At 39.4% G+C, this 27,172-nt stretch overlaps 1 protein-coding gene across 2 annotated transcripts in view; it reads right to left on the bottom strand.

Annotated features, from left to right (window-relative positions):
* The window catches only part of scgn (secretagogin, EF-hand calcium binding protein), a 58,998-nt gene that overhangs the window by 30,320 nt on the left and 1,506 nt on the right, over positions 1 to 27,172 (bottom strand). The window contains exons 1-4 of one of the 2 annotated variants that reach the window (XM_043719097.1): positions 26,233 to 26,380; positions 25,352 to 25,422; positions 6,866 to 6,958; positions 854 to 943 (exon numbers count right to left, since the gene is read on the bottom strand). In XM_043719097.1, coding sequence (XP_043575032.1) covers positions 854 to 943; positions 6,866 to 6,958; positions 25,352 to 25,422; positions 26,233 to 26,365 — 387 coding nt within the window. In that variant the 5' untranslated portion in view covers positions 26,366 to 26,380. Of the gene's footprint in view, positions 1 to 853; positions 944 to 6,865; positions 6,959 to 25,351; positions 25,423 to 26,232; positions 26,381 to 27,172 lie in introns of those variants that run through there. The other variant, XM_043719098.1, reaches the window with a different exon arrangement.

Below are 27,172 nucleotides of genomic sequence, written 5' to 3'. Positions count from 1 at the left end.
ATGGTAGCATTTGATTTGACAAGTCATCAAAAACTCATTCCAAGACAGGTTAGATCAATGGAATTTTGAGACATTTTATGAGCAATTAACTCTAATCTTTTTACTAAAAAGCTGCAGTTAACAAATGTGGTTCAGTTTGGAGACACATTACTGTGACTGTTGCCCAGGGATTGCTCCTCAAACTTCTACACTGCACTATCTTTAATAAAGTGTTTCATGTACAGGCAGCCTGCAGATGATGTGCAAGATTTTAGATGGTAGGGGAGTGCAATTACATACAAAAAGACTATGCTAGGGGAGGGGGCTATAGCAGTTAACTTCGATAAATATGGTATCAAGCATTTTCAGTGGATCAACACAAAGTACATTTATAATTTATAAGGCACAATACTGAAATGGATCAATTGAGAAAAAGGTTTCGGTGTTTTTATGCACAGATCATTGAAGCTTCATGTCCAAAATAGAGAAACATTAGGTGGGATATATGAATAGATTCATAAAATATAAATCAAAGCATACCATTTTGTAGCTGATCAGACCACATGTAGAGTATTGTGTCTAGCTCTGATACACCCATGTGATGGTGTTTTAGTGACCTTAGAAAGTGTTCAGAAGGGAGCAATGTGAATGCTTCATAGCACAAAGAACTAACTTTTATACTAACTATGGCCCTGAGGTGAGCCCATTCAAAAGAAAATCAGTCTCTACTCTCATGTAATAAATAAGTGAAGAGTGTTACCGCATTTGTTATCTCAATGCCTGAATAAATTATGTATACGAGTTTTATCCCACAGTTTACTATGGGCTATGTATAAATCAGCCTCCGTTTCTAACCCAGAGGCTGGCTACCTACCCGCATGAAATCCACACTATTGTCCAATGGAGTTTCACGGCGGAATAGCAGAAGAAAGTTTTCATCTTCAGGCAGGATCATATTTGCCAACTGCAGATTTAAAAGATTAAATGTCAGATCACAGAATCTTGATATATTTTTATTAAAAAAAGAATCTATAAATTGAGTTCTGTGCTTGTGTTCGAAGATCAGTTTTACGTCATTTAATATTTAACATTGGTAAACATCACGACTAACCTCACAAAAATAGCTCAAAGAGTTTTTGTATTGAGCATAGGCCTGATGGGCTAAGTGCTTCTTTCGATGCTCTATTGTCCTGATTAACACCAAACATGTAGCCTTAGAGTTAATATGGATGAGAATAGTCTGAATGTTTGGGTGCTCTTTAGTACAGGTCCTGGCTGTTAGGTTGATGGCAATCATCTCCATCAATTAAAAATTTTGACCATTGAGTGCAAATGGACTGATGGTAGCACTGACTTGTGCATTTATGACATAATTTTACATTTGTAAGGCCAATAACAAGGAATTTACAACAGCAGAGCTTGCATGCCAAAATTAATCTGCACTCTTATGAGCATTTTACATTTTCCCAGCAGCAGTGTTGAGAAGTTGTTTAGTTCAGTTTTAGCTTAATTGCAGCTTGACCCCAAAGTGAGCTGCTTCTTTAAGAACACAGCAAAGTAGAGTGGTACCAATTGCATTTAAACTGAGGATTAATTCACACACAATCTATTTACCTGCTCCTGTACCTGTTCTTTTCTCTGATCTTTTAAATCTTGCTGCTAAAATTATGGCTTAATTAATTATTATGCAGTTAACATTTTTTTTTCCCTGACGTTTGTTCTTCTGATAGACTTTCACTAGATTTCTTTGAACTTACTTATTTTGAGCAGAAATAAACTGAGGACTTTCCCAATCTGTAGCCCTGGTTTAAATTTCTTTTCTGTCTTTTTCACTGTTCCTTGCTGTAGCATCCTCTTGTGAGTTGATTGTCAATGGCGGCTATGCTCATTCTGAGGGGTGAGAACTTTCTTTTGTACTCTTTGCCTTTCCTTTCTCGTACATTATTTTGTAATTTTTCCCCTAGGGATATCTAACTTTACCTTTGTCTACCTTCAGTTGTTCCCCATAGAGAGCACATTCACCAAGGGTTCTGTATTTTCTAAATGTGATGGACTTTTCTCGCTTTTCCTCATCACAACTCATGGGTCCCAGCATTTCCGACTAGTTTCCAAATGAAGTTTTGTCTTTGAAGAGCTGAGCTTGCATTTCAGCAGCTAACTGACTGTACCTTTTTAAAGCAGCAATGCTCTTAAATTGTTAGAGTGATTTGCATGCTTTTTTTCTTCTAGATTTTTCTTTTTGTGATGGGTGTCAGGTCCACATTGCTGCAACTATATAGTATTTTCCCCAATAGCCACCTTTGGTACTGTGTGGCATTTGCTACCTCTGCCAGTATGTGGTATTGGGTCAGGGTTGCTTGAGATAGTTCACTGCCTTTGTTGTTGCTTTGTCTTGGACCTATTCAGGGATTTGTGGTAGAAAGATTATTAAATATCTACACAACAGGCACTGCTGTTAGATAAACGGAAGGTTTATTGCATGATAGAAGTAAATACACCTATTTCTGGTCAGGCATAATTATTAGGAGCTTAGAGAGTCAGAACTGACCAATCTGCTCCTTCTGAAATCTATAGCAGAACCTCTTGTCTCCACCCATTAAATGTGTCTGATGTCAATAGAGTAGAGGAGCCAGTGTAACATGAACGTGAACGTGAACCCTGTTAAGAATCATCACCTTATACATCAGTATAAGGAGATACAGAATGTGAAACAGTTGGATACAAATTTTGCTTTGCATTGGATTAAGGCTCAATAATCAAATCTTTCATTGCCTCTATCTCTAATCACGATATTTTCCACGTATAGTTTGATTTCTGTTTAGTGTTTACATTAAGAAAGCAAACTCAAGCTCTGCCTTCGCCTTTGACAAAAAATCTGAGTGAACTTCAAAAAATGCTCTCTTACCATTCAAACCAAATCAAAATGATGACCTAAACTGAATTAATGTTAAATCCAAGCCTCCACAAGTTGGCAGTATATAATGTTATGATGGGACTGAAGGTTATGTATGCTGGGAATGTGTAAGCGAGCACTTCTGCCTATTTTGTCACATGACAGCATCAGCTGGTCACCCAAGGGGTCACCTTCATAATAAAGAGCTGAAGAGTGGGGAATTGGTTGAGAAAAGTCGACATGTGCTGTTGCTGACTACCAGCCATGAATTTCAATCAAAAGTCTTTGCCAAAAGTGAAAAAATTCAGTGCAATATTTCAGGTTGTGAACTAAGTATTTCCAGCACTTACTGCTTTTTTTCCAAAAAGTAGTGGCATAGGTTAGGATGGCCACATAAAAGGCAAACCAAGTCTCAGGAACCATTTCTAGCAGGATAGAAGTGAACAATGGAGGAGCTATGCTAAATGCATCCCAAATCTTGGATAGACCACACTTCAAGCACTGTGTAATGTTTTGGTCTCTAGATTATAAGACAATATTAAGACACTGAGGGGATGTATTGAAGATTTACAAGGATGAAATAAACGTGTAAGGTTATACTTAAGAAAGTAAGATGAACTACCTCAGTCTCATTTCTCTTGAAAAGAGAAAATTGAAGAGTGTCCTAATAAAGGTCTTTAAAATTATGAAAGGTTTCAATAACACACTCACAAAGTTAGTGTATTTCCATTTGTGAAGAGGAATACAACTAGAGATCATCAATATTAGATGGTCACCAAGAAATAAAAATTTGTAAACATTCAGAAGTATTTACCCAGATGTCTAGTATCTACACTGTATGTTCTAGTTTTCCCAACTGGATCCTGCCAAAACTCAGGAGATTGATAAGATATTGGGCAGTTGACATGGAACTGATTTAAGTCAAATGTCACTATGGTCTCTCCAAATTAAAGGGGTTTGCTGGGAGCATTTAAGGAAATACATTATATCGGAGAAAGAGTGTAGTTTGTGAAAATTTCAGAGCAGGAGTATAAGGTTAGACATTCTGCATTTTTTATTTAAAAACTGTGAATGTCTTAGATCCTATGTGCAAGGGCCCATGATTACTCCTCTTCCTTTACATAACTGTGGACATAATGAAGTTTTTTTTACATATCAATTATGGACTGCTTAACTAAATAAATGTTGACAACATATTTCAATCAGAACTAAATATTCAACTCCATTTGGATGATAAGTTTCTATAACATGACAGCCCTGTTAGCCTTTAAAGTGAAAGGACACAGATTTAAATAACATCCAGAGAGGTGATGGTCAACATTGCATTTGTGCAGCCACTTCAAGGTTGCATGGACAGCAATCAGTGTCAGTAAGCCAATTATAGTATTGATTTCCAGTTCCAGACGTTGATAGAAAGGCTCATACAGTTGGAAAGAAATTCGACGGGAACTCTGGCAGCGGCACTGGCACTGGGCTCGTAATCCAGAGATCCAACCTCGTACTCTGGGGATATGAGTTCAAATCCACTCATGAGAGAATTAAAATGAATTAATAAATCTGGAAATAATATCTAGTTTTATAGTGATCATAAAACCTTTGCCAAGTGGTGTCAACAAAAATCTCATTCATTAATAAAAACCAAAAGAACTGCAGGGGCTGGAAATCAGAAACAAAAACAAAAATTGCTGGAAAAGCTCAGCAGGTCTGACAGTATCTGTGGAGAGAAATCAGAGTTAACATTTTGGATCCAGTGACCTTTCCTCAGAAATGACGGTAGCTAGGAAAATGTCGGTTTTCATGCAGAAGATATGGTGGGGATCAGAGGGTAAGGAGTAAACAGTAGGTAGTGATAGAGCAAAGAGAGACAAGAACAAAGACATGGATAACAATCAGGCTAGGAGAGTGAGTAACAATTATTGGGGGTTGTTAGTGGCTAACAATATGATGTGCGTAATAGCAGACGATGAGATGACGAGACCTGGTGTGTGGGGTTAGGGATTTAGAGAAAAGGACATGGGGCAGCTCAAGCCCTAAAGTTGTATCCTGAAGGCTGTAAAGTGCCTGAGTGGAAAATGAGGTGCTGTTCTTCCATCTTGTACTGAGCTTCACTGAGTGAGCATTGTAGCAAGCCTGAGACAGAGATGCTGGCCAGGGAACAGGTGATTGTGTTGAAGTGGCAAGCAACTGGAAGGTTAGGATTGTTTTTGTGGACAGAACGTGGGTGTTCTGCGAAGTACTCGGAATGTACGTGTTCTACGAAAGAGTCACCACTTCTACACTTCATTTCCTTAATGATGAGGAGACCCCATTGTGAGCAGTGAATGTATTCAATGTTCACTGTTGTCTGCCAGAGTCACCTTATCAGCCCACACTTGACTCCAGACCTAAAGCAATGTGTTTTACTCTTAAGTATCCTCTGAAATGGCCTAGCAAACCACTCAGTTGTATCTAACTGCTGCAAAATCTGATTTAAAAAAATGAAATCAAAATAAATCATCTAGCATTGACCAAAGTACCAAATGTGATCACAGCACAGACAGCCCTGTTGACCCTATAAAATCCTCTGTGCCAAAGTTGAAAGACCTGTCCCACAGCATTAATGCAACACTCTGACACAGTCATTCTCACAAAATCATACCTTACAAAGACTACCACCATTACTGAGTATGTCCTATACCACCCACAAAACAGATCCACCTGGAGAATGCTGTCGGAAAGGGATTGCCCTTGGGAGTCCTCAACACTGACTCTGGACCCACTGAAGTTGTGGCATTACATTAAACATGGGCAAGTAAACCTCCTATGACTTACCACCTAGTGACCCCCTTCAGCTGATTAAATGGTGCACTTTCATGTTGAACACCCCATTGAGGGTGGTGAGAGCACTAAACGTACTCTAGTTTGGGAGATTTCAATGTCCATTACAGAATGTGGCTTGATAGCATTACCACTGACTAAAGAGAGCAAGGACTAAAGGACATAGGTTGTGGTTTGGGCCTTTGGCTGTTAATGAGGAAATCTAAAAGGGAAAAATGTATTTGAGCTTGTCCTCATCAAACTATCTGTAGTAGATGCATCTGTCCATGACAGTATTGGTAAGTGCAGCCACTGCAAAGTCCTTTGTAGCTGAAGTCCTGCCTTCACAATGGGCATTACCTCTATTGAGTTGAGTGGCACTGCACTGTGATAAATTGAGAGATTTTGAAAAGATCTAGCAACTCAAGAATGGGGCATCCATAAGGCACTTAGGCCACTTGTATCAGCAGAATTGTATTCTACCACACTCTGAATTGATATAATTTACACATTCAAGATTAATATATAAACCACTGAAGGGGAATTTGAGTGCTTTATTCATGTTAATCTAGTTCCCTCATACTATCAAGTAATTCCTCAACAAATTCTTTATGCTGTCATGAACATTATTCAAGTCATATAAAACATACTCAAATAGTACAGCAAAGCCAAACAGCATGGAAATTTCTCAGGTTTTCTTACCGTGATTTAATTTTCTAAAATGGCTGACGATAGTGAAACGGGTTTTAAGGAACAGAAGAACATATATAAGGCATTCAGTCTCTCAAGCCCATTCCATTAATCAGTGACTCTATTTACCAGCTTTGGATCAAAATCCTATTGAATTTTTGACCTGAAAAATCTGAATTTTGAAACATTGAATTAACCAAGCCTCAACAGCCTTGTGAGTGAGAACACACCAGATTCCTATGACTTTATTGGTGAAAATATGCTTCCTGGTGCTAGCCCTCTCTGGCTTCGCTCCAGTTTTAAGGTTCTGCCTCTGTGCTATCCTCACCACAGGAGGAAATAGTTTCTTACTATTTATTCTACCAGCTGCTTTAAACAACCTAAAAATCAAAAGCAAATCATCCCATTATGATCTGTATTCAATGAAATACAAACCAAGTCCTTATAACTTATCTGCATGACTTGCACTGAACAGACACTGAGCTGGAGTTAGTAACATGTGATTACCTCCTGGATTTGCAGCTTTCCATCCGCAGTGACATCGTAAGCTGACATAAATCGCTCTTTCATTTTCTGGACCTTCCCGGCACTCAGGTCATCCTGTGAAAGTCAAGGTTTGATTGATACGTATTAGAATCCAATTGACATCCAGCCTAATCATGCAAGGTTTGCCAACTGGCCGATAACTCAATGAAGATTCTGGAGATATCACACAACTTTTCTCACCCCCACCACCATGCATTTCAATGTCAGCATGTCTAATTCTTCAAATTACCATTTATGGCAACACATTAACATCAGATCCCTTTACATTGATGGAATTATTTAGTTAAAAATCACACAACACCAGGTTATAGTCCAGCAGGCCTATTTGGAAACACTAGCTTTCGGAGCGCTGCTTCTTCATCAGGTGATTGTGGAGAATAAGATTTCAAGACAGAATTTATAGCAAATAGAATTAATTAGTTTGCAATATGTCACAATTAAAGTGTCATTCATGACTGGAATTACTTTTAATTTTGCCACAAACTGGACAGCAGTTTCATTGCCTTGTGGTCATACAAGTGTGTAGGTATCTGATAAAAATGTGATACTTAAAGTATCTCAGGTCAGTCTATTGTCCTTCTCCAGCACTGGAATGATTGAGAGACTGTCGTCAGTCTCCTACTGAGTCTAGATATAACTACTGATTTTTCGGCTTCAGTCTGTCCTGCCCATGGAGTCACACCCAGCTGTGTACACGAAACTTACTATGTTAATGTCTCACATTGTGCTTGTCTGCAGTTATCTCAGAATATACTTCCAGTTTGACCAAGGTTCCTTGCTATTGAAACTGTGTGGTGGTTGACATGCAATGACTGCTCCACATGAAATTAAAACCATGAACAATTAAGCACCACTCATCAAGATTCAGTTTGGAATCTGGGATGTCAACATGCTCATGGATAGTCCAAACTGTGACGAGTCTGAGCACTACACAATAGTCATTACTTGGAAATCCCTAACACTGATGTTGCCATCTTGAACGAGACAAAATGTTCAAGAGAAGACCAATGAATAGGGCAGATGGCATCCAATTTCCAGTTGGGTTTTCCAAAGGAGAATTATACCTCCATGGGGTGAGCTTCAACATCAAAAATCAATTTGTCTGGGACCTCAACAGCTTTCCCTGTGGGAGAAACAATGCTTTGTGACTGCCCAGTTCACCTTAATGAGGAATCAACTAGGAGAGAGTGAGGTCTGCAGGTGTTGGAGATCAGAGTCGAGAGTGTGATGCTGGAAAAGCACAGCAGGTCAAGGGGCATCCGAGGAGCAGGAGAATCGACGTTTCAGGCATAAGCCCGAAACCTCGATTCTCCTGCTCCTCAGATGCTGCCTGGCCTGCTGTGTTTTTCCTGCACCACACTCTCAACTAATGAGGAATCAGCATGTCACTGTCATTACTGCATGTGTTGCTACACTTGAAGCAACCGATGACATCAAGGAGGCATTCTACACTGAACTTGAGTAATCTTTGGTTCTGGTCCCAGTAGGGGACAAACTGATCCTCCTTGGAGATTTCAATGTAAACTCGAACAGAACCCTGATTGGCATGGAAGGATAGGGAATGCCACCTCTAATGGAGTCCTCCTCCTAACAAAATATCTAGAACATAACTTGCGAGGTGCTGCATTTTGGGAAAGCAAAGCTTAGCAGGACTTATACACTTAATGGTAAGGTCCTGGGGAGTGTTGCTGAACAAAGAGACCTTGGAGTGCAGGTTCATAGCTCCTTGAAAGTGGAGTCGCAGGTAGATAGGATAGTGAAGAAGGCATTTGGTATGCTTTCCTTTATTGGTCATGGTATTGAGTACAGGGGTTGGGAGGTCATGTTGCGGCTGTACATGACATTGGTTAGGCCTCTGTTGGAATATTACGTGCAATTCTGGTCTCCTTCCTATCGGAAAGATGTTGTGAAACTTGAAAGGGTTCAGAAAAGATTTACAAGGATGTTGCCAGGGTTGGAGGATCTGAACTACAGGGAGACGCTGAACAAGCTGGGGCTGTTTTCTCTGGAGCGTCGGAGGCTGAGGGGTGACCGTATAGAGGTTTACAAAATGATGAGGGGCTTGGATAGGATAAATAGACAAAGTCTTCTCCCTGGGGTCGGGGAGTCCAGAGCCAGAGGGCATAGGTTTATGGTGAGAGAGGAAAGATATAAAAGAGAGTATATGAATAGAAAGGGTTTGGAGGGATATGGGCTGGGTGCTGGCAGGTTCAGTTGGGATATCTGGTCGGCATGGATGGGTTGTACTGAAGGGTCTGTTTCCATGCTGTACATCTCTATGTCTCTATAACAACTGTTCCACGAATGAGCCAAACACAAGATCCTATGGCAACACCCACTGTTAAACATTGGCACTTGCTCAACCTCATCTGGCATGGGATTACAAGGAGATATATTTAACTGTGCTACATTAGGTGCTGATGTAACCTTGTCTAATCTACCATCTCCATCAGCCTGTCCATAAATAAAGAAAACAACAAAATCAATGCTACAAAAAAAATTAACATTAAAGCTTCCAAAGGGGCACTTGACTGTCAGTACTCCATTGCAAAACTCTCAACTGTTAGTCATCAGGAGCTACAGTACAACCTCCATCACAAAAAACATTGGCAGAAACTTCAGTACTCTCTTTACCAGGAAAGATTTGACTGATTTGCCAAAAAGGACCAAGTGATACAGGACATATCAAATATAAGTGTAAAGTTATCACAAACTGGAAACTTTACAATAGTCAAGATAGAAGGAACAATCCTATAAGCAGCTGACGACAGTAGATACAACATAAATGTCATGGCATAAAGAACAAATGATAAGTAGAAAGACCACAAGAAATCCAACTCTTTGCAAATACTGAAGAAATATATGTATAGTTTCTTCTGTCAAGGTGATCCATAGGCCAAGTATTCAAGTGCCCATTCCACTGAAAGCCTAATCATGGAGGAAAACATAACATAGAGATAGTGATTGCTTGCTAGACAGAACATTTTGAAGAACTCATCAGCTAAGACTCTGGCTTCCACTTGGACACCATCAACTTCATTGTGAAATACCTTTCCCTGTTCACTTTGAATACCCTATTATGGAAGTTGAAAACATATTCATGATTTGAAGATGCCAGTGTTGGACTGGGATGTACAAAGTTACAAATCACACAACACCAGGTTACAGTCCAACAGGTTTAATTGGAAGCACCAGCTTTTGAAGCATTGCTCCATCATCAGGTAGTTGCAATAGTCAAAAGTTTACAGGGTCTTTTGGGGGGAGATGGAACTTCTGCTAAAATTCTGAAACATGGTGAAGCTACACTCCTGCCATAGCTGCACATCTCCTCATGTTCCTCACCGGGGAAGAGGAAAGTAGACAGGATGCTGTCGGGGATAATGTGATCATGATTATGTTAAAGTAAAACCATATGTGGTGGGGCAGAAGTAGAAGCAAATTATTCAGAGGTGTGGAGATAATCTACAGAACAGATGGGAAATGGCTTAACTCTGGGCAGTCTTCAATCAAAACTAAAACCACTTCAACCTAAGTCGTTGTGTTTCAAAATGCAGAGGATGACAGTGTGCAGGTTCACCCAGAAACTGAGCTCCACAGAAAGGTTGACGTTTTCTCTGAAGGAAGTGAGAGACAGGCCATTCACTAAATACCTAGAAAATTAAGCTCCCCTTCCAAATACCTCTCTCAGTTGATCACCTACCCACATGGAGCAAGATGAACACTGAAATCTTGTACAAATTCACATTTCTGGGGAATTTCTCCTTGATGAAGGCAGACAGAGACAACAAAACTCACCAGCGCATGAAGTGTGCCAGTTTACAGTTTAGCTGGGTGAGAAAGAGAGTACTTTAGGATAAGAATTTCAAACCCCAATACTAAAATCACTGTTTAAAGGGCACAAGAGATCCAAACGCCCTGATATGCGTTAGAGACTTGGAAAACTTGCATCACTGGAAAAGCACCATTAGCAGTCCCTTCACAGAAAGTTGCAAATTCACTTAGAAGAAAGCTGCTCCAACAGCTGCTTCCTTACTGAATCTAACACGCCAAATATTGAGGTAAGAATCACACAAAATCAGCTTCCATGGTCATTTGTGGACCTGTCACCAGGCTCCTGAAGGAACTGTTCTACTCCAGGCTCAGCCATGGTGGGAGACTCCCAGAAAGACAGTGCAGCTGCTTCAGGAATGCTTTACAGATAAACCATCCCCATCAACTGATGAGAGTTCCTGACTTGTGGACACCAAAATGGAGAAGGTTCATTTGAAAGGAACCAAAGATATCTTCAATGGGAGCAGAGTTGAGGTGTCAGAGACAGTGCACAATTGTTCAATACCTTATCTGCCCATTCTTCAGGTACCAATTACCCTGCAGAGAGTCTACAAGTCAGCATCAGAATTAGCACTAACCTCAGAACCCATTGAATTGGAGTGGAAACAAATCAACTTCAATTCCAAAAGAGAATGAGAAGGGTTAACTAAACACCACAATACATGAAAGTGTGCCTATGGTTGGAGTTGTATGCATTGCACACTTCCTCCCCAGGTCAGCATATGTAGGTGAGTATAAAATTGGAGACCATGACAACAGCACCTTGGCCATGAGCTGTCCGCCTCTCTCCAGGTCAAGAGGAAAAGCTACCAGTAAAAACTTCACTAGGATTTATCCTCTGTGGGAATATTGCACAATTTCATCTCCACTGTCCTCTGCCCTATTGCAGGCCTAAGCCTTAATTCTCACTCTCTTTCTGAGTCTCTGCATTTGCTTCAAATCCGTTACACATCACTAACTGAGTAAAGGTTAGCAAACTGAAATGTTAATGTCACCTTTTCTCCTCCCTGCATATACAGGGTGAGGGAGTGGTATCGTAGTAATGTCACTAGGTTAGCAATCTAGAGAGTTTGGGTCAAATTCCACCATGGCAGATGGTGAAATCTGAATTAATTTTAAAAAATCTAGAATAAAAACTTATCATGAAAACCCACCTGCTTAAGTCCTGCAGGCAGGGGAATCTGCTGTCCTTACCTGGTCTTGCCTATACATGACTTGTAGTTCAACTACCACCTGAGCATTAAATACATATACATATATTTACATGTGTATGTTAGTTCAACATAAATCTTTTAGTTTATGAGTTAATGCTTTTACCTAAAATTGCATGATACTCAAAGTATAATGAATGAATATTATTGTCGATAAATAATTATTGAGCAATTTTACAACTTTGCACTCCTGGAAGGGCATTATTCTACATAACCAACTTTCTAACACAAATGCTCCTCTGGAGACACTTCGTACTAGAGGGTAAATCCAGAAAGTTTAACATTCAGGATCTGCATCTTTCCATGCATATGCCATGAGGCTATACAGCAGCTATGTATTTTATTCACTTGAATTTGAGGAACTGTATTATTTTCAGCAGCATTAGAGTAACAGATTTGGTCCTAATTCTGATAGAGTTAAAATGAAATCTGCTTCATAACTAAAATTATAGCACATTCATGAATCCTTGGTTCCAAGTCATGCAGAGAACTATGTAAATCTCTCTCTGCAAACAATGTGACCCACTAGGTCACCATAACCTTTATGCACATGAGTGTAATCTAGCCACCAGCTACAGCCTGACCACTTGAATGGCTGTACTACATTAACAAGCACAATATCCTTCCCTTAAGGACACTCATGAATCAGTAGGCTTTTTATAACTGTCTGATAGATTTATAATGACTTTCAATTTAGCCTTTCCTGCATCAAATTTTATTTATTCATTCATCCTTTGTACTGAAGACAACAGCCAGGCCATCATCTGATATTTTGACAGGAGTTCTTTGGTGACTGATGAAGCCCATGTTTTGTTTGAAGCTAGCATTCACAAACAATAAATTACAGAAGAATGTCATTTATTGGGGAATATTTTGTCTCATTTGGTCAATGAGCGATCTCATAGCAAGACCACTCTCTACACCAAACATGTACACTTGCACTTTCCAGCAGGCAACAGTAGCTGAAGAGTAATTGAAGACTTTGTAAGCTCTCCATAGCTGCGGAAGACTGAGGCCAACTGAAATTATTGTCTTGCCATTTTGATCCTGATCAGCACAGAATTTTACTGAGTCCTTGTATGACTTTGAACCAGGGATACATACATCATAATTTCAGTTATGAAGCAGATTGCATTTTAACTCCAAGCTTGATACTCTAATGGTCCTGAAAATAAGAGTTTCTCAACTGACTGCCTCGTTGGACAGTGATTTTTCCAGTTGAGCCACCAGTGTAAACCTGCAGTAGTGTATTTGTTAAGGATGCTACGTGAAGGATTCCATTGCTATAAACCAGGAGAGTAACTTCACAGTTGTCCAAAACGTAACTACTTTTGTAAATCTACTTTGACTTTATTAATACTCTGTTTTGTTTTTGTAATATTTCTGCTTTTGGTAACTTTGCCTTTATGATCACATGAATCTCTCCATGATGGGAACAATTTGCTCTGGGTCAGCTGTGAAAAAAGCATGAAATTGTCACAGCCACTTTGTTTACTTAATGTTACACACTATTCATATTCATAAGCATAAAACAAGCACATCTACAGAAAAGCACCATGCACTTCCATATCTTAAACAAAAGTCCCAATTCCTCTCTCCCCCACACCAAAGAAATACAAGCTTGAATTGTGCCTGCAAGCATAGGCACTGAGTCACATCACTAATGGAAGTTGAAATGTTAATGGGACTGTTTTTCTCTGCATAGATGCAGAATGGGATGATGGTGTAGTTGTAATGCCACTCAATTAGTAATCCAGAACCGCAAATCGATGTTCTATGAAATCCCATTGTGGTAGATAGTAACATCTATTTCCAATAACTGGCTTGACTATTACTGAAAGGCAGCATGGTTTATGTAAAATGGCAACTAACGTAAAATTTTTAATTTGTAGTATTAGTCTAAGTTTCAATCTTCAAGTGGCCAAAGGAGGAATAAAAGAAATCTGTTCTATCGTTTCATGCCAGGAATGAAAATGCTGTACCAATAAAGGATGGATAATAAATGCTGATCCAGCTAGTGGCACACGTGAACACTGAAAAAGAGTTGCAAGGGTCACAATTCTCTATGACAACAGCTATCAGGCTTCTCTGAAAGTATCGCTTGTCACTTGGTTATCTTACCATAAGAACAGTAAAAGGTCCATAAAATCTAACAACACTAACATTGTCAAAAACACTATCTACAGCAACAGAAGCAAGGTACTGAACAACGAATAAATCCCAAAAATAGATGCAACTGCAGAAACACTATAACAATAATTGAATAATGATAAACTGGACAAAGGATTTGTAGCTGTGTGGCAGTATTTTACATTTGTAACAGCAAATACAATCATTTTCTGTTGGAATTAGGGTCAAATCTGTTATTTTAATGCTTTTGGAAATAAAATTAGCTCCTCAAATTCTTCTGAATAAAATACATAGCTGCTTTACAGCTCTTGGCATATGCATGGAAAAATGCAGATCCTGAATGTTAAACTTTTTTGGATTTACACTTCTGCTACTACGTTTTGCCAGCAGACAGCGTTTTAGAAACTTGGGTTTATACGTTCATACCATTCCTGGAGTACAAAGTTGTAAAAGTCCTCGATAACCTATCTATCCATTTTATCAACAACAATACTCAGGAGATATAAAGAAATCTGGAATTTGCTCCCCCAAAATCGTGGAGACATTGAGGCATTTCTCAAGACAGAGATGCTCAGGGGCAGGGATCAAAGTTAGTTAAATGCATTCATTTTTCCATTGCTAAATAGCATCAAAGATGAAATGGCCCAGTTATAATCCCTACAGTGTGAAAACAGGTCATTCAGCTCATTGAGTCCACACTGACCCTCCGAAAAGCATCCTACCCAGACCCTACCCCCACCCCATCCTATTCCTGTAACCCTGCATTTCCCATAGCTAATCCATCTAACCTGCACATCGCTTGATACAATGGGCAATTTAGCATAGTCAATCCACCTGACCTGCACATCTTTGGATCATGGAAGGAAGTCAGAGCACCTGGCAGAAACCCACACAGTCACCTGAGGGTAGAATTGAACTTGGATCTCTGACTCTGTGAGGTAGCAGTGTGGACCATTGAGCCACCTTGCCACCCTTGTTCAATGTGCTTATAATAACACACACATAATCATATGCTTGATATATGCAAATACACACATTTAAAATTAAACAGTGAAGTAGGTGCACTTAAAAGGACTAAAACGTCAGCAGAGATGGCACAATAGAAATATATGAGCATATAAATTAGGAACAGGAGTAGGAGATAGTAGACATGAGTCTGTGCTGAGTCATCTGATCAGAATGAAGGTTTCAATATAAACATTGCAGTCGGGCTCAATAATCCTCAGCTAGGGAGAAGGTACAAGTTCTTCAAATTCTCTTTAGTTGCTGTTGCCTGTTGGAGAGTGCAAGTGTATATGTCTGGTGTACAGAGTGAGTTTACCAGGAGATCTCCCATTGACCAACCAAGACAAAATATCCCCTGACTGATTAGTCTCCTCATCACCATGGTTAATTTGATTACTCCACATTTCCATTTACACCCAATAGCCAATCATCAATTAGATTACTGGTAAGCAAAAACTTTGCATACAGCGCCCTTTGAGAAGGACAGTCCTAAAGACACATAACCCTCTGCACAATAAATAATTCTTATCTCTTTTTTGTCTTAAATGCTTATTTTTAAAACATTGATTCCTCATTTTAGGATCTGCCACAGGAGGAAATATCCTTTCTACATCCACCTGTCAAGTCCCCTCAGGATCCACCTACCCCAGATATTTGTCTTGTAAACCTTCTGTGAATTTCTTCCAATGCATTTGTATCATTCAATAAAATAAGCAATGAAATACTATGGTACTCCAGATGCAGTCTCCCCAGTGCCCTGTATAATGATATAACCTCCCTACTTTTGATTTCCCTCATTTTAACCAATAACTTTGTTAGCTCTCCTGATTAGGTTCTCTATCTGCATACTTTACCTTTTGAGATTCATGTACTAGATCACATAGAAACATAGAAACATAGAAACATAAAAACATAGAAAAATACAGCCCTTTGGCCCTCGATGTTGCGCCGATCCAAGCCCACCTAACCTACACTAGCCCACTATCCTCCATATGCCTATCCAATGCCCATTTAAATGCCCATAGAGGGAGAGTCCACCACTGCTACTGGCAGGGCATTCCATGAACTCACGACTCGCTGAGTAAAGAATGTACCCCTAACATCTGCCCTATACCTACCACCCTTAATTTAAAGCTATGCCCCCTCGTAATAGCTGACTCCATACGTGGAAAAAGGTTCTCATGGTCAACCCTATCTAAACCCCTAATCATCATGTACATCTCTATCAAGTCACCCCTAAACCTTCTTTTCTCCAATGAAAACAGCCCCAAGTGCCTCAACCTTTCCTCATACGATCTTCCTACCATACCAGGCAACATCCTGGTAAACCTCCTCTGCACCCATAAATTCTTCGCATAGATTTCTCTAGATCTCAAAACTCTGTACTCTTTCAACATGTGGTCAAAATGTTTACTTTTAGTTTTCCTACCAAAATGAACAATTTCACATTTTTATACATGATTCTGTTTGTCAGAGCTTTTCCCATTCACTTAACTATCTATATCATTTGTAGCCTCCTTGTGTCCTCTTCACAACTTATTTTCTTACCTATTTTTGTGTCATCAGTAAATTTAGCTACCATGCCTTTGGTCCCTTCACTCAATTCTTTTATATTATTGTTAAAGATTGAGACCCAGCACCTATTCTCTTGGTACATCATTCATTACATCTTGCCAACCAGAAACTGATGCATTTATGGCTATTATTTCCTGTCAGCCAGTCAATCTTCTAACCATATCAATATGTACTTCATGTGCTGTGAGCTTTTATTTTCCATAATAATCTTTGATGTGGCATCTATCCAGATGTCTATTGAAAACTTCATTACAGTACATCCATTGGTCTCCTTTCTCCACAATATATCTTAATTCTTCAACAAACTCTGATAAATTGCTTATTAATCATTTAAAATGATCAATTTATTGGCTGGAATTGTTTTTACTTTGAAATTCTTGCTTACTGTTGTCTCAAACCTTCACTTTCTTAAGTTTAATCACTGGCCCTCGAGTTAGAGAATGATTGAAATATGCCAGTCCCCTCCCATCCCATCCATGAAAGTTGAACAAACCTAACATAACATACTGACAAATTAACTTTAATGTTAGCTAATGTCCAATACTGCATACACTTGCAACAGCAGGTTTCAGGATAATTGAATTGGAATTTGAAGTCATATTATGTCTTACTCATGATGCTTGTCAAATCAAATTAAGTGCTCATTTCTCTTGAAGCATAGCCTCTTGCTGCATTGACTCTTGTTGTCCATAGATATCAACAGTTCTAGCACCTTGATTATGGCAGCGGGGATACTGCTCTGTTGGAAAGTAATTTTGATTAATTTGATTTCTAAATACCAAGTTACATGTAACATTTTAAAATTGATTCGCAGGATGTGGGTAACACTCGCTATTTATTGCCCATCCATAACTGTCCTTGAAAATCATAGAATCCCTACAGTGTGAAAACAGGCCCTTCGGCCCAACAGGTCCACACTGACCCTCCAAAGAGTATCCCAACCAAACCCATTTCCCATTACTCTACATTGACGCCTAACTAATGTATCTAACCTACACATCCCTGAACACTATGGGCAATTTAGCATGGCCAATTCACCTAACCTGCACAAGGTGGTAATGAGTCGCCTTCTTGAACTGCTATGGTTCATTGTGATCATGGTATGCCACAATATTGTTAGAATGGGAGTTCCAGGATTTTGACCCAGTGATAGTGAAGGAAAGGCAAACAATGAGGTGCCAATATGAGGAATTCAGACACTAAGGCATGTTTGGATGTATGCAAATTTGCAATGATGCATTTCTGGTTGTGTGAAACTAGGAGCCATGAATACTAACTTGGATATCTACTCACACAGTTAATGATTGGATCACACCACATGTAATCAAACACTAATCTCTAAAGCTTTGTCTTCCCTGACAACATGGCATGCATTTGAATTGGTAAGAAATTAATTGCTTTGAACATTAGTTACAAAATTATCCCCAAGCATTTCAAAATCATGCTAAACTCTCTTACTAAAAAAAATGCACACTTCATTGAGGTCCATTCACATGAGAGTGCAGCTTGACAGCAGACAGCTAGGGTTTATTTCAAACATGACTCAGACGTCGTGTAAGAGAAAATTGGGTCTTTCACTCTAAACCACAATATGAAAAGTACATTGCAGTATTGGCAATTTAAAATTTCAGCATATCCAAGAGGAAAGAAGACACTTTTGGAAAGTACAAATCACAAAACTGGAACTGCTCTGTTCTAGTTGCATCTCAGACTCATTCCCCGCTTTGTGGGGGTTCCCTGGTGGAAGTACCAAGTCAGTGCATTGACCCGTTTGCACGAGTCATGTTCTTCTTGTAGGGGAGTCTCACTAGATTGAAGGTATCACAATATCAGCATGGCAGCAACTTTTTATGCTAAAATGCTATTCCTCATTGTTTTTGCTTAATAAGTCTGAAATAATATTACATGACCAATAAAATAAGGGATATGAATTAAGTAATGTTTATAGGCAAGGCAACTAGTCCATATCATCATTAAGTTGATTAGAAGGAGGATGTTATAATTATATTGTACACTTAAGGTGTCTCAAATTGTTTCAGAAATAATTATTTTTGAACGGTGGCCATTTGTTCTTATGAAGGCAAAAGTAGTTGTCAATTTGAACACAGCAATGTCCCACAATCCCAGTGAGATTAATGGTCTGGTAACTTATTTTTTGATAGTTTTAGCCAAGCATTGAGAGAACTCTGGAGAAAAATCTGCTGTTACAATACGGCCATGGACCTTTTATAACAACCTGTGCTCATGACCAAGTTGTTTAAGTAACAAATTTTAGGATTATGGGCAATATATTTATCAGCTACTAATTTCCAATCATTGCTCTTCTACAAAGTCCTGCACCTTCTGAGATATGTAGGAGTCAATCGAGGATAAAAATCCATTTTGAGCCTTCATGAAAACTGGGATTGAAAACGTTGAGTATGCAATTGCACAAGATAACATTATTTAATTTAATTTGGCCTGAAGCAGATAAATTAATCACAAGGAAGAAACACAGTGGATCAATTGATACAAGCTAACTTTTACATTAACAATGGTGTTAAAATTGCAAAGCATCTGGCATGTGTCCTCTTTAATTTTTAACTATGTGCCTAACAGAAACTAGCCATATACTGTAAAGGGGAACTTGCAAATAGTATGTAAAGACAGATGAATATCTGACAACTGAAGCTCTTAAATTTGTGGATTAGTGTGAACACAATATTTATATCTACAAATGTGTTACCATTACTGTGACATGGTTTGCGCACATTTGCTTTACCACAAATGCAATGAAGTTTTATTTTTCACAGACTTAGTTTATACTGACGAGTTGCTGTCGGCTTATGTTTTTCTTCAGTGAAATGAAACAAAAACATAAGTCTTGACATTGTTTTGTGGGGTTTCAGGCAAAGTACTGTTTGTCTTGAAATTCTGCTACCCATTTTCTTTCTGAAGGCATTAACTCAAATTCACTAAAATCGGGAGATGAGAATTCAAAGCTGAAGGGATCATTCAATATTTGAAAATGTTTCCCACCAAGAAATGCATCTTTAGTTACCAAAACCTGACTCTGCCATTTGACTCTGAACATGACTCTAACCCTAATCAAATGAAAAGAGGAAATTGAATGGGAGACAGATAGTTGGTTCCATCAGCCTGTCCTTGAGAAGGTGGTACTGAGTTGCCGTTTTGAACTGCTGCAGCCCATGGGGGTAATGGCATGCCATAGTGTTGTGAGAATGGGAGTTTCAGGAAGTTGACCAATGATAGTGAAGGAACGACAAATAATATCCAGCAGTATTAGGAATTCAGATGCCAAGATGAGTTTGGGTGCATCTAAATTTCCAATGAAGCATTTCTGGTTGTGTGAACTCATGATGGCTGCTGCACAATGACAAGGTACTTCTTTTGGTACACATGACACCCATCACCCACCCCAATGTCACCCCAATTCTTCCACCTTTTTGTCATGTTCTGGTGAGACAAAGAAAAATTCAATAAAGGGAAAAAAAAGTCTGGATAATTCCTCTCTGACCTGAGAATCTAAGCAATCCATGAAAAATTAACATGGCTTCTTCTTGGATTTCCTTATTCATTAATGGTAAGAGTTCCTAGTAATTGTAAGAAAGTCACATAAATTGAACATGAGAAGCCTCCATATACATGATAGACATTAATACTGTGAATTAAATCAATGCTGGTAGTATCGGTTTTAATAGATATTGACTTGTGACGCAAAACTGATCACAACTGATCAAATGCCTTTTTCAAAATCCAACTTACACGAGATTTCTTGGTTCCCTTTTATCAATTTTCTGGTTACATCTCAAAAAACTTTAATAAATTTGTCAAATGTGGTGGTTCCTTTCTTAAAATTATGCTGATTCTGTCTGATTGTATTAAGCCTTTTTAAATTTCTTGCTACTAACTCCTTAACAACAGATTCAAGCATTTTCCCAATGGCATTAAAGGAGTCCTCTAACAGGTGACTCAGAGTTTTTATGTTGAAGTAGCATTAAACTTTGAAAGGGGCGGCGCGGTGGTTAGCACTGCTGCCTCACAGCGCCAGGGACCCGAGTTCAATTCCCACCTCAGGTGACTCTCTGTGTGGGAGTTTGCACATTCTCCCTGTGTCTGTGTGGGTTTCCTCCGGGTGCTCTGGTTTCCTCCCACAATCCAAAAAAAAATGTGCAGGTTAGGTGAATTGGCCATGCTAAATTGCCTGTAGTTTTAGGTGAAGGGGTAAATGTAGGATGGTGGGCTGTGGGTCGGTGTGGACTTGTTGGGCCGAAGGGCCTGTTTCCACGCTATAAGTAATCTAATAAATATGCAGGTTAGGTGAATTGGCCATGCTAAATTGCCTGTAGTTTTAGGTGCAGGGGTAAATGTAGGATGGTGGGCTGTGGGTCGGTGTGGACTTGTTGGGCCGAAGGGCCTGTTTCCACGCTATAAGTAATCTAATCTAAATCCCTCTGTCCATTAACTAAGTCCAAATCTCCTGAATACAAAATTTTCCGTATATTACACAAACTCCTTCATCAATGTCAAACTTCAATGTTCCATGCACTGACAAATAAAGCAATTGCGAACTGACATTAGCTCTTTAAATTAGATTATTCTCCAACACAGAAAAGCTTTTGGTCTAAAAGCCATAAGTTTGACCTAATAACTTGACAGGATAACAAAATCAGCAAGGTTGAGTAACAATCAGGCAGAATATTTTAGAATACAACTTTGATCTTTATATAACAATGCCTTCCTAACTGAGGGTTCTAATGTCAATTCTTCAACCTTAAACTTTTTTTTGAAATTCAATGTTATCAAAAAGAGCTAGATGGACAGTTTACTGCACCCAGCTTCATATAGTTTTCGTATTCTCGAGGTCAGAATATACTTGCCACGCAGAATTTCTTTTATCTCAATGTTGAAAATTTGACTCAGATCAGATGCCTCATAATAGGGAAAAACTGGTGAAAGTGCAAATTTCCCTCCCAAAGGCACATGTATTGATCCAGTCCTTCTGCAAACAGTTTGCTTGCGGCTAAATGGTGACATTGAACTTTTGTTGCGTTTCCGGATCTACTTCCAAGCTTTTCCTCTGATCCAATAAATCAATCAAGAAGAATCTTTACTTTTCACTCAAGATTTTGAAATGTTTGTAATAATTGTTGACTTTTAACAAATGATCTAATTTGGCTGCTTTACTCAGGTATAATCTAAACAAAGAGCGACATGCATTTGAATGGCACCATTCCCAATCTTAGAAGGTCGCAAAGCATGTCTCAGCCAATGAATTATTTCAGAAGCATGATCATTGCTGTCATCTAGCAAAATAAGGCAACACATTTTCACACAGAAAGGTTCCACAAACAGTAATGAAAGAAGTTGACCAATTAAACTGTCTTAGTTGTGCTGGTTAAGGTACCTACATTGAGTATTACAAGACAGCATTTTTACACTTCTTTGAATCAATTCTTTTATATAATCTCAGAGACAGACAGTACCTTAACAACATTTCATCTGAATGATGGCACTCCAACATTGTAGTGATCCTTCTGTATTGCATTTGTATGCCAGCTAAAAATATGCTTGAGCTCACAAACCCTTTGACTCAAGAGGTAATCCTGGCACTAAACAAAGGTTGATAGCAACAGAATACTGTTCTACCAGAATGAAGCCGACCAGAAACAATAACTTATTAAAACAGATGTTCACAAAATGAACAAATTATTTGATAAGTTCTTCCAGTTTCATCTTCTGCGTTGGTTTGTTGATGGTGTGTTGTGTGTCTTTGTGCACGTGTGTTTGTGTGCATTTGCTGGTCACTACTTTAACTATTTTGCTATCCTTTGTTTCTGTAACACTACATTCTTATTGCCTGGCTAAGGTGATCTCTTATATTGACATTGTGTTCAGGTAACAGGTTATTCAAAAGATACTTCATTTTTCTCTTTGTGGTATTGCTGGTTGATTTATTTATCTGCTTGTTCCTTCCTTTTTTCAGATTCTAAGGGTTAGCCTCTATTATTTTCCAGTCCTCAAGAAGGCATCAGCCTGACATAAGTACCTGTCAGTTCTCTTCATAAAGACTAGTTGATCTGCTGTACTTCAGCAATTTATGTTTCACATTTTCAAACAATTGCAGTTTGCTTGCTTTTTAAACAGTATTTGCTCTGTGCTATGTATATTGAATTCTACTTCACAATATTTTGTGTGAAAAAGTTTTTGTTGATTAGAAGTAACAAAATTAAAAGCTTCAAAAAACAGTACAGAAAGTTAGCTCACTGAAAACAATAATTTTGTCAGAATTATTAAACTCAAGATTTAGACAATTATAATTTGAAGTCTAGAATAAATCGGATAAAAAAGAGATAATGGGAAGTATATTCATGGAAATGATTTAGATTGTTGAACCTTTAAAAAGAGTGAATGCCATGAAAACATCATACAATCTTTTCAGATGATTATTTTATGTCCTTGCAAATGCAAACAGAATTTGAACAGTATATTCAATGAAAATGCTGGAGAAAATCAGCAAGTCTGACAGCATCTGTAGACAGAAATAGAGTTAATGTTTTGAGTCTGGTATGACGCTTCAGAACTGGAAGGAGTTGGAAAATGGTAGTTTTTATACTTTTGACATAGGAACAGGAAGAGTCGAGAGTGTGGTGCTGGAAAAGCACAGCAGGTCAGGCAGCATCCGAGGAGCAGGAGAGTTGATGTTTTGGGCAAAAGCCCTTCATCAGGAATGGGGCTGGGAGCCTCGGGAGTGGAGAGATAAATGGGAGGGGGGTGGGGCTGGGTGAAGGTAGCTGGGAGTGCAATAGATAGGTGGGGGAGAAGGTGATAGTTTGGAGAGGAGGGTCGAGCGGATAGATGGGAAAGATGGTGGACAGGTCAAGAGGACGGTGCCGAGTTGGAGGCTGGGGACTGGGATAAGGTGGGGGGAGGGGAAATGAGAAAAATATTGAAATCCACATTAATCCTGTGGGGTTGCAGGATCCCAAGGTGGAAGGTGAGATGCTTTCCTCCAGACGTCGGGTGGTTAGGGTTTGGCAATGGAGGAGACCCAGGACCTGCATGTCCTTGACAGAGCGGGAGGGGGAGTTAAATGTTCAGCCATGGGGTGGTGGAATTGGTTGGTGTAGGTGTCCCAGTGATGTTCTCTGAAACAATCCTCAAGGTGTAGAGGAGACTACATCGGGTGCAACCTATACAGTAGATGACATTTGTGGAGGTACAGGTAAATTTCTATTGGATGTGGAAGGATCCTTTGGGTCCCTGGACTGAGGGGAGGGGGAAGGTGTGGGTGCAGATTTTGCGCTTCTTGCAATGGCAGGGGAAGGTGCTGGGATTGGGGGTGAGAGTTGGTGGGGCGCGTGGATTTGACAAGGGAGTCGTGGAGGGAATGGGCTCTCTGGAATGCTAATAGGGTTGGGGAGGGAAATATATCCTTAGTGGTGGGGTCTGTTTGTAGGTGGTGGAAGTGGTGGAGGATGATGCAACATATGCAGAGGTTGATGGGGTGGAAGGTGAGGACTGGGGGGTTTCTGTTCTTGATGCGTTGGGGAGTTCACACACTCGACTCTGACCTTCAACATCTGCAGTCCTCACTTTCTCCATAGGAACAGGAAGAGCAAGGGGATCAGATGATGTAGAGGAATAAAAACCGAAAGAAACTGAATGCTGTAAATAAGAAATAAAAAGAGAAATTGCTGAAAAAGGTCAGTCGGCCTAGTGGCCTCTGTAGAGAGATATCAGAGTTAACATTTTGGGTCCAGTGACCCTTCCTCAGAACAGGGCTAAAAGAGCAATGGAACACGGAAAGTGGAACATTCCTTGTTCCAGACCTTCTCTGGCCCGCTCCACAACTCTTCTGAAAATGGAAAATTAATCAATTTTGCTTTCAATTTCCATCCTTCTCTCACTTCACTTGGTCCATCTCTGATTCTACCCTCCTTTTACTTTATTTTTGTTCCTTTCACCACCTCCTTCCTCACTGTCCAAGGCTCCAAACTCATCTTCCAGGTGAAAAAGCATTTTACTTGTACTTCATTCAAATCAGTTTACCACATATGCTGCTCACAATGCTGACTCTTTTATGTTGGCGAGACCAAACAGACAAAGAAACCACTTTGTGGAACACTTTCATTCTGTCTGCAGCAATTACTCAGAACTCCCATCTCGATTGTCCCCTTGTTCTCTTGGTAATATTTCTGTCCTGGGCCTGCTGCAATGTTCTAATGAAGTTTGAGGAACAACACCTCAATTTTCTGTTTAGACATTTTAAAAGCTTGACGTTGAATTCCCCAACTTCAGAGCATTACCTTATGATGTTGGTCCTCCATTTAAATAAATAAATCTTACACTCTCTGTTTCAGAATTCCAGCATCGGTAATATTTTGCTTTTATTTCAACAATACATTATTATTAACAATAAAAAAAAGGAAACTGCTGGAAAATCTCTGGGTCTGGCAGCAGCTATGGAGAAAAAGCGGAGTTAACGTCTTGCGTCCAGTAACCTTTTTTAGAATATATTGTTAGTCACAGGCAGAACTGACCTTGTTGCTATGTATCTTGTTTTTGTGTGAGTCCTTTCCATTTCTGTACACTTGCATTTGGCAAACAGCTGTCAGAAGGGAACTAAGTTGGTTGCCTTGGAAATGCTTACAATGAGGTCTATTTAACAAGTTAAAGTAGAATGTGGACTCACTTCAGCACCAAGTTTCTTCATAAGGTGACGGAAAAAATCATCCAGTTCTTTGCCTTCAATGTAGCCATTGTCTAGAAGAGATTTCAACAAATAGTGTAACCATTTCAATAAAATCATTTGAAGAATTGAATAACATAAAAAAATTCTGCAAATCCTGTCTGAAGACCTTTGGGTATGGAATGAACAGCACAAATGCAATACAGCACAGTAAATCGAGCTGCATTTATTCAGGCATAAAATTGCACGTGTCAAAATCCTACTTACCCAGCCTTAAATCTGTACTGAGATAAACATGGTTAGCTAGAGTCTGAGCTATTTCACTGTTATGTTGATTTCAGCAAGTTGACCTCATTATTCACATGTAATAAGCGCTGCATTCAACATTTCTCAGAATAGACCTCGGTGTACAACTCTTGAGAATATACAATAGAAACTATGTTCTAGGAAGGCGGACTAGGTTGCTTTTGTAGTGACTACAGCTTTTTAGGAGATGTTGCTGTCCCTTAAACCCAGAAGTTTCAACAGCTGCAATTTTAAAATGTTGGTGTGCTTTAGTGGTATTGTGGTTTTGCTTGGAATTGCTGCTGCAGAAGGATGTACAGATGTTGCAGTGAAGAACTAGTGTGCTCAGTGAGTACTCTCAAAAAACCAGGTCCCACCATGTAATATATTATCCTGACTGGAGTGAGCAATCATAAAATAAAATTAAAATAATACTTTATTGACTGTAATAGTACAAGTTCCCATCTTCTTAAAAACCACAGAAAGGTTGAAAGATCATTTTTACTTCACAAAAGGATGAGCACATTTGAAATGAGAACTTTCGCAACTCCACATTTCTGCAATAGTAATAGTGTGCAATAGAGTGTGCAAAAACTTACAGTTTTCTTTCGAATATAGATTAAGTGAACTCTTCAATGGTACCGATGTAAACATAAAAATAAAATACCACAAATGCTGGAAATCTGAAATAGAACAGTAAATGTTATAAATACTCAGCAAGTCTGGCTGCATCTTTGGAATCTGTGACTCCCTGGTGATGCTGATACATTTGGTCCTCAAATGGGGGACACTGCCCTGATGAGCACCAATGTTGTGATGGCCCAATTCATTCCAAATGCAAAAGCAAGAGCAATGGTGGCCAATGACCAAAAGCAAACTAGAATGCTCTTGACTCACAGTTTTTAAAAAAAAAATCATTGTTAGAATTGGAGCATCACTGTCTGGCCAGCATTTATTGCCTGTCCCCGTTGCCCTTGAGAAGGTGGTGGTGGTGAGCTGCCTTCAACTGCTGCAGATCACATGCTGTACATTGACCCACAATGCAGTTGGGGCACGGGGTGGGGGAGGATTTTGACCCAGCAATAGTGAAGGAATGTTAATACATTTCCAAGTCAGGATGGTGAGTGGCTTGGAGGGCAACTTGCAGATGGTGGTGCTCCCATACATCTTCCACATTTGAACTTCTAGATGGAAGTGGTCGTAAGTTTGGAAGGTGTTGTCTAAGGAGTTTTTCTGTACTGCGTCTTGTAGATTGTACACACTGCCGCTACTGAAGATCGGTGGTGGAGAGAGTGGATGTTTGTGGATGTGCTGCCAATCAAGTGGGCTGCAATGTCCTGGGTGGTGTTCAGTTTATTAAGTATTGGAGCCTGCACTAATCCAGGCAAGTGGGGAGTAATCCACTACACTCCTGCCTGTGCCTTCTAGATGGTAAACTGCTGGTGAAGGCTTTGAGGAGCCAACAAGTGAATTACTCACCAATACAATCCTAGCTTCTGATCTGTTCTTGTAGCCACTGTGCCAAGTCCGGTTGAGATT

This window comes from Chiloscyllium plagiosum, chromosome 29, assembly GCF_004010195.1.
Source record: "Chiloscyllium plagiosum isolate BGI_BamShark_2017 chromosome 29, ASM401019v2, whole genome shotgun sequence".
NCBI classification, from domain to species: domain Eukaryota; kingdom Metazoa; phylum Chordata; class Chondrichthyes; order Orectolobiformes; family Hemiscylliidae; genus Chiloscyllium; species Chiloscyllium plagiosum.
Note: the sequence above shows the minus strand (reverse complement) of the source record. Positions and strands in the feature narration are given on the sequence as shown.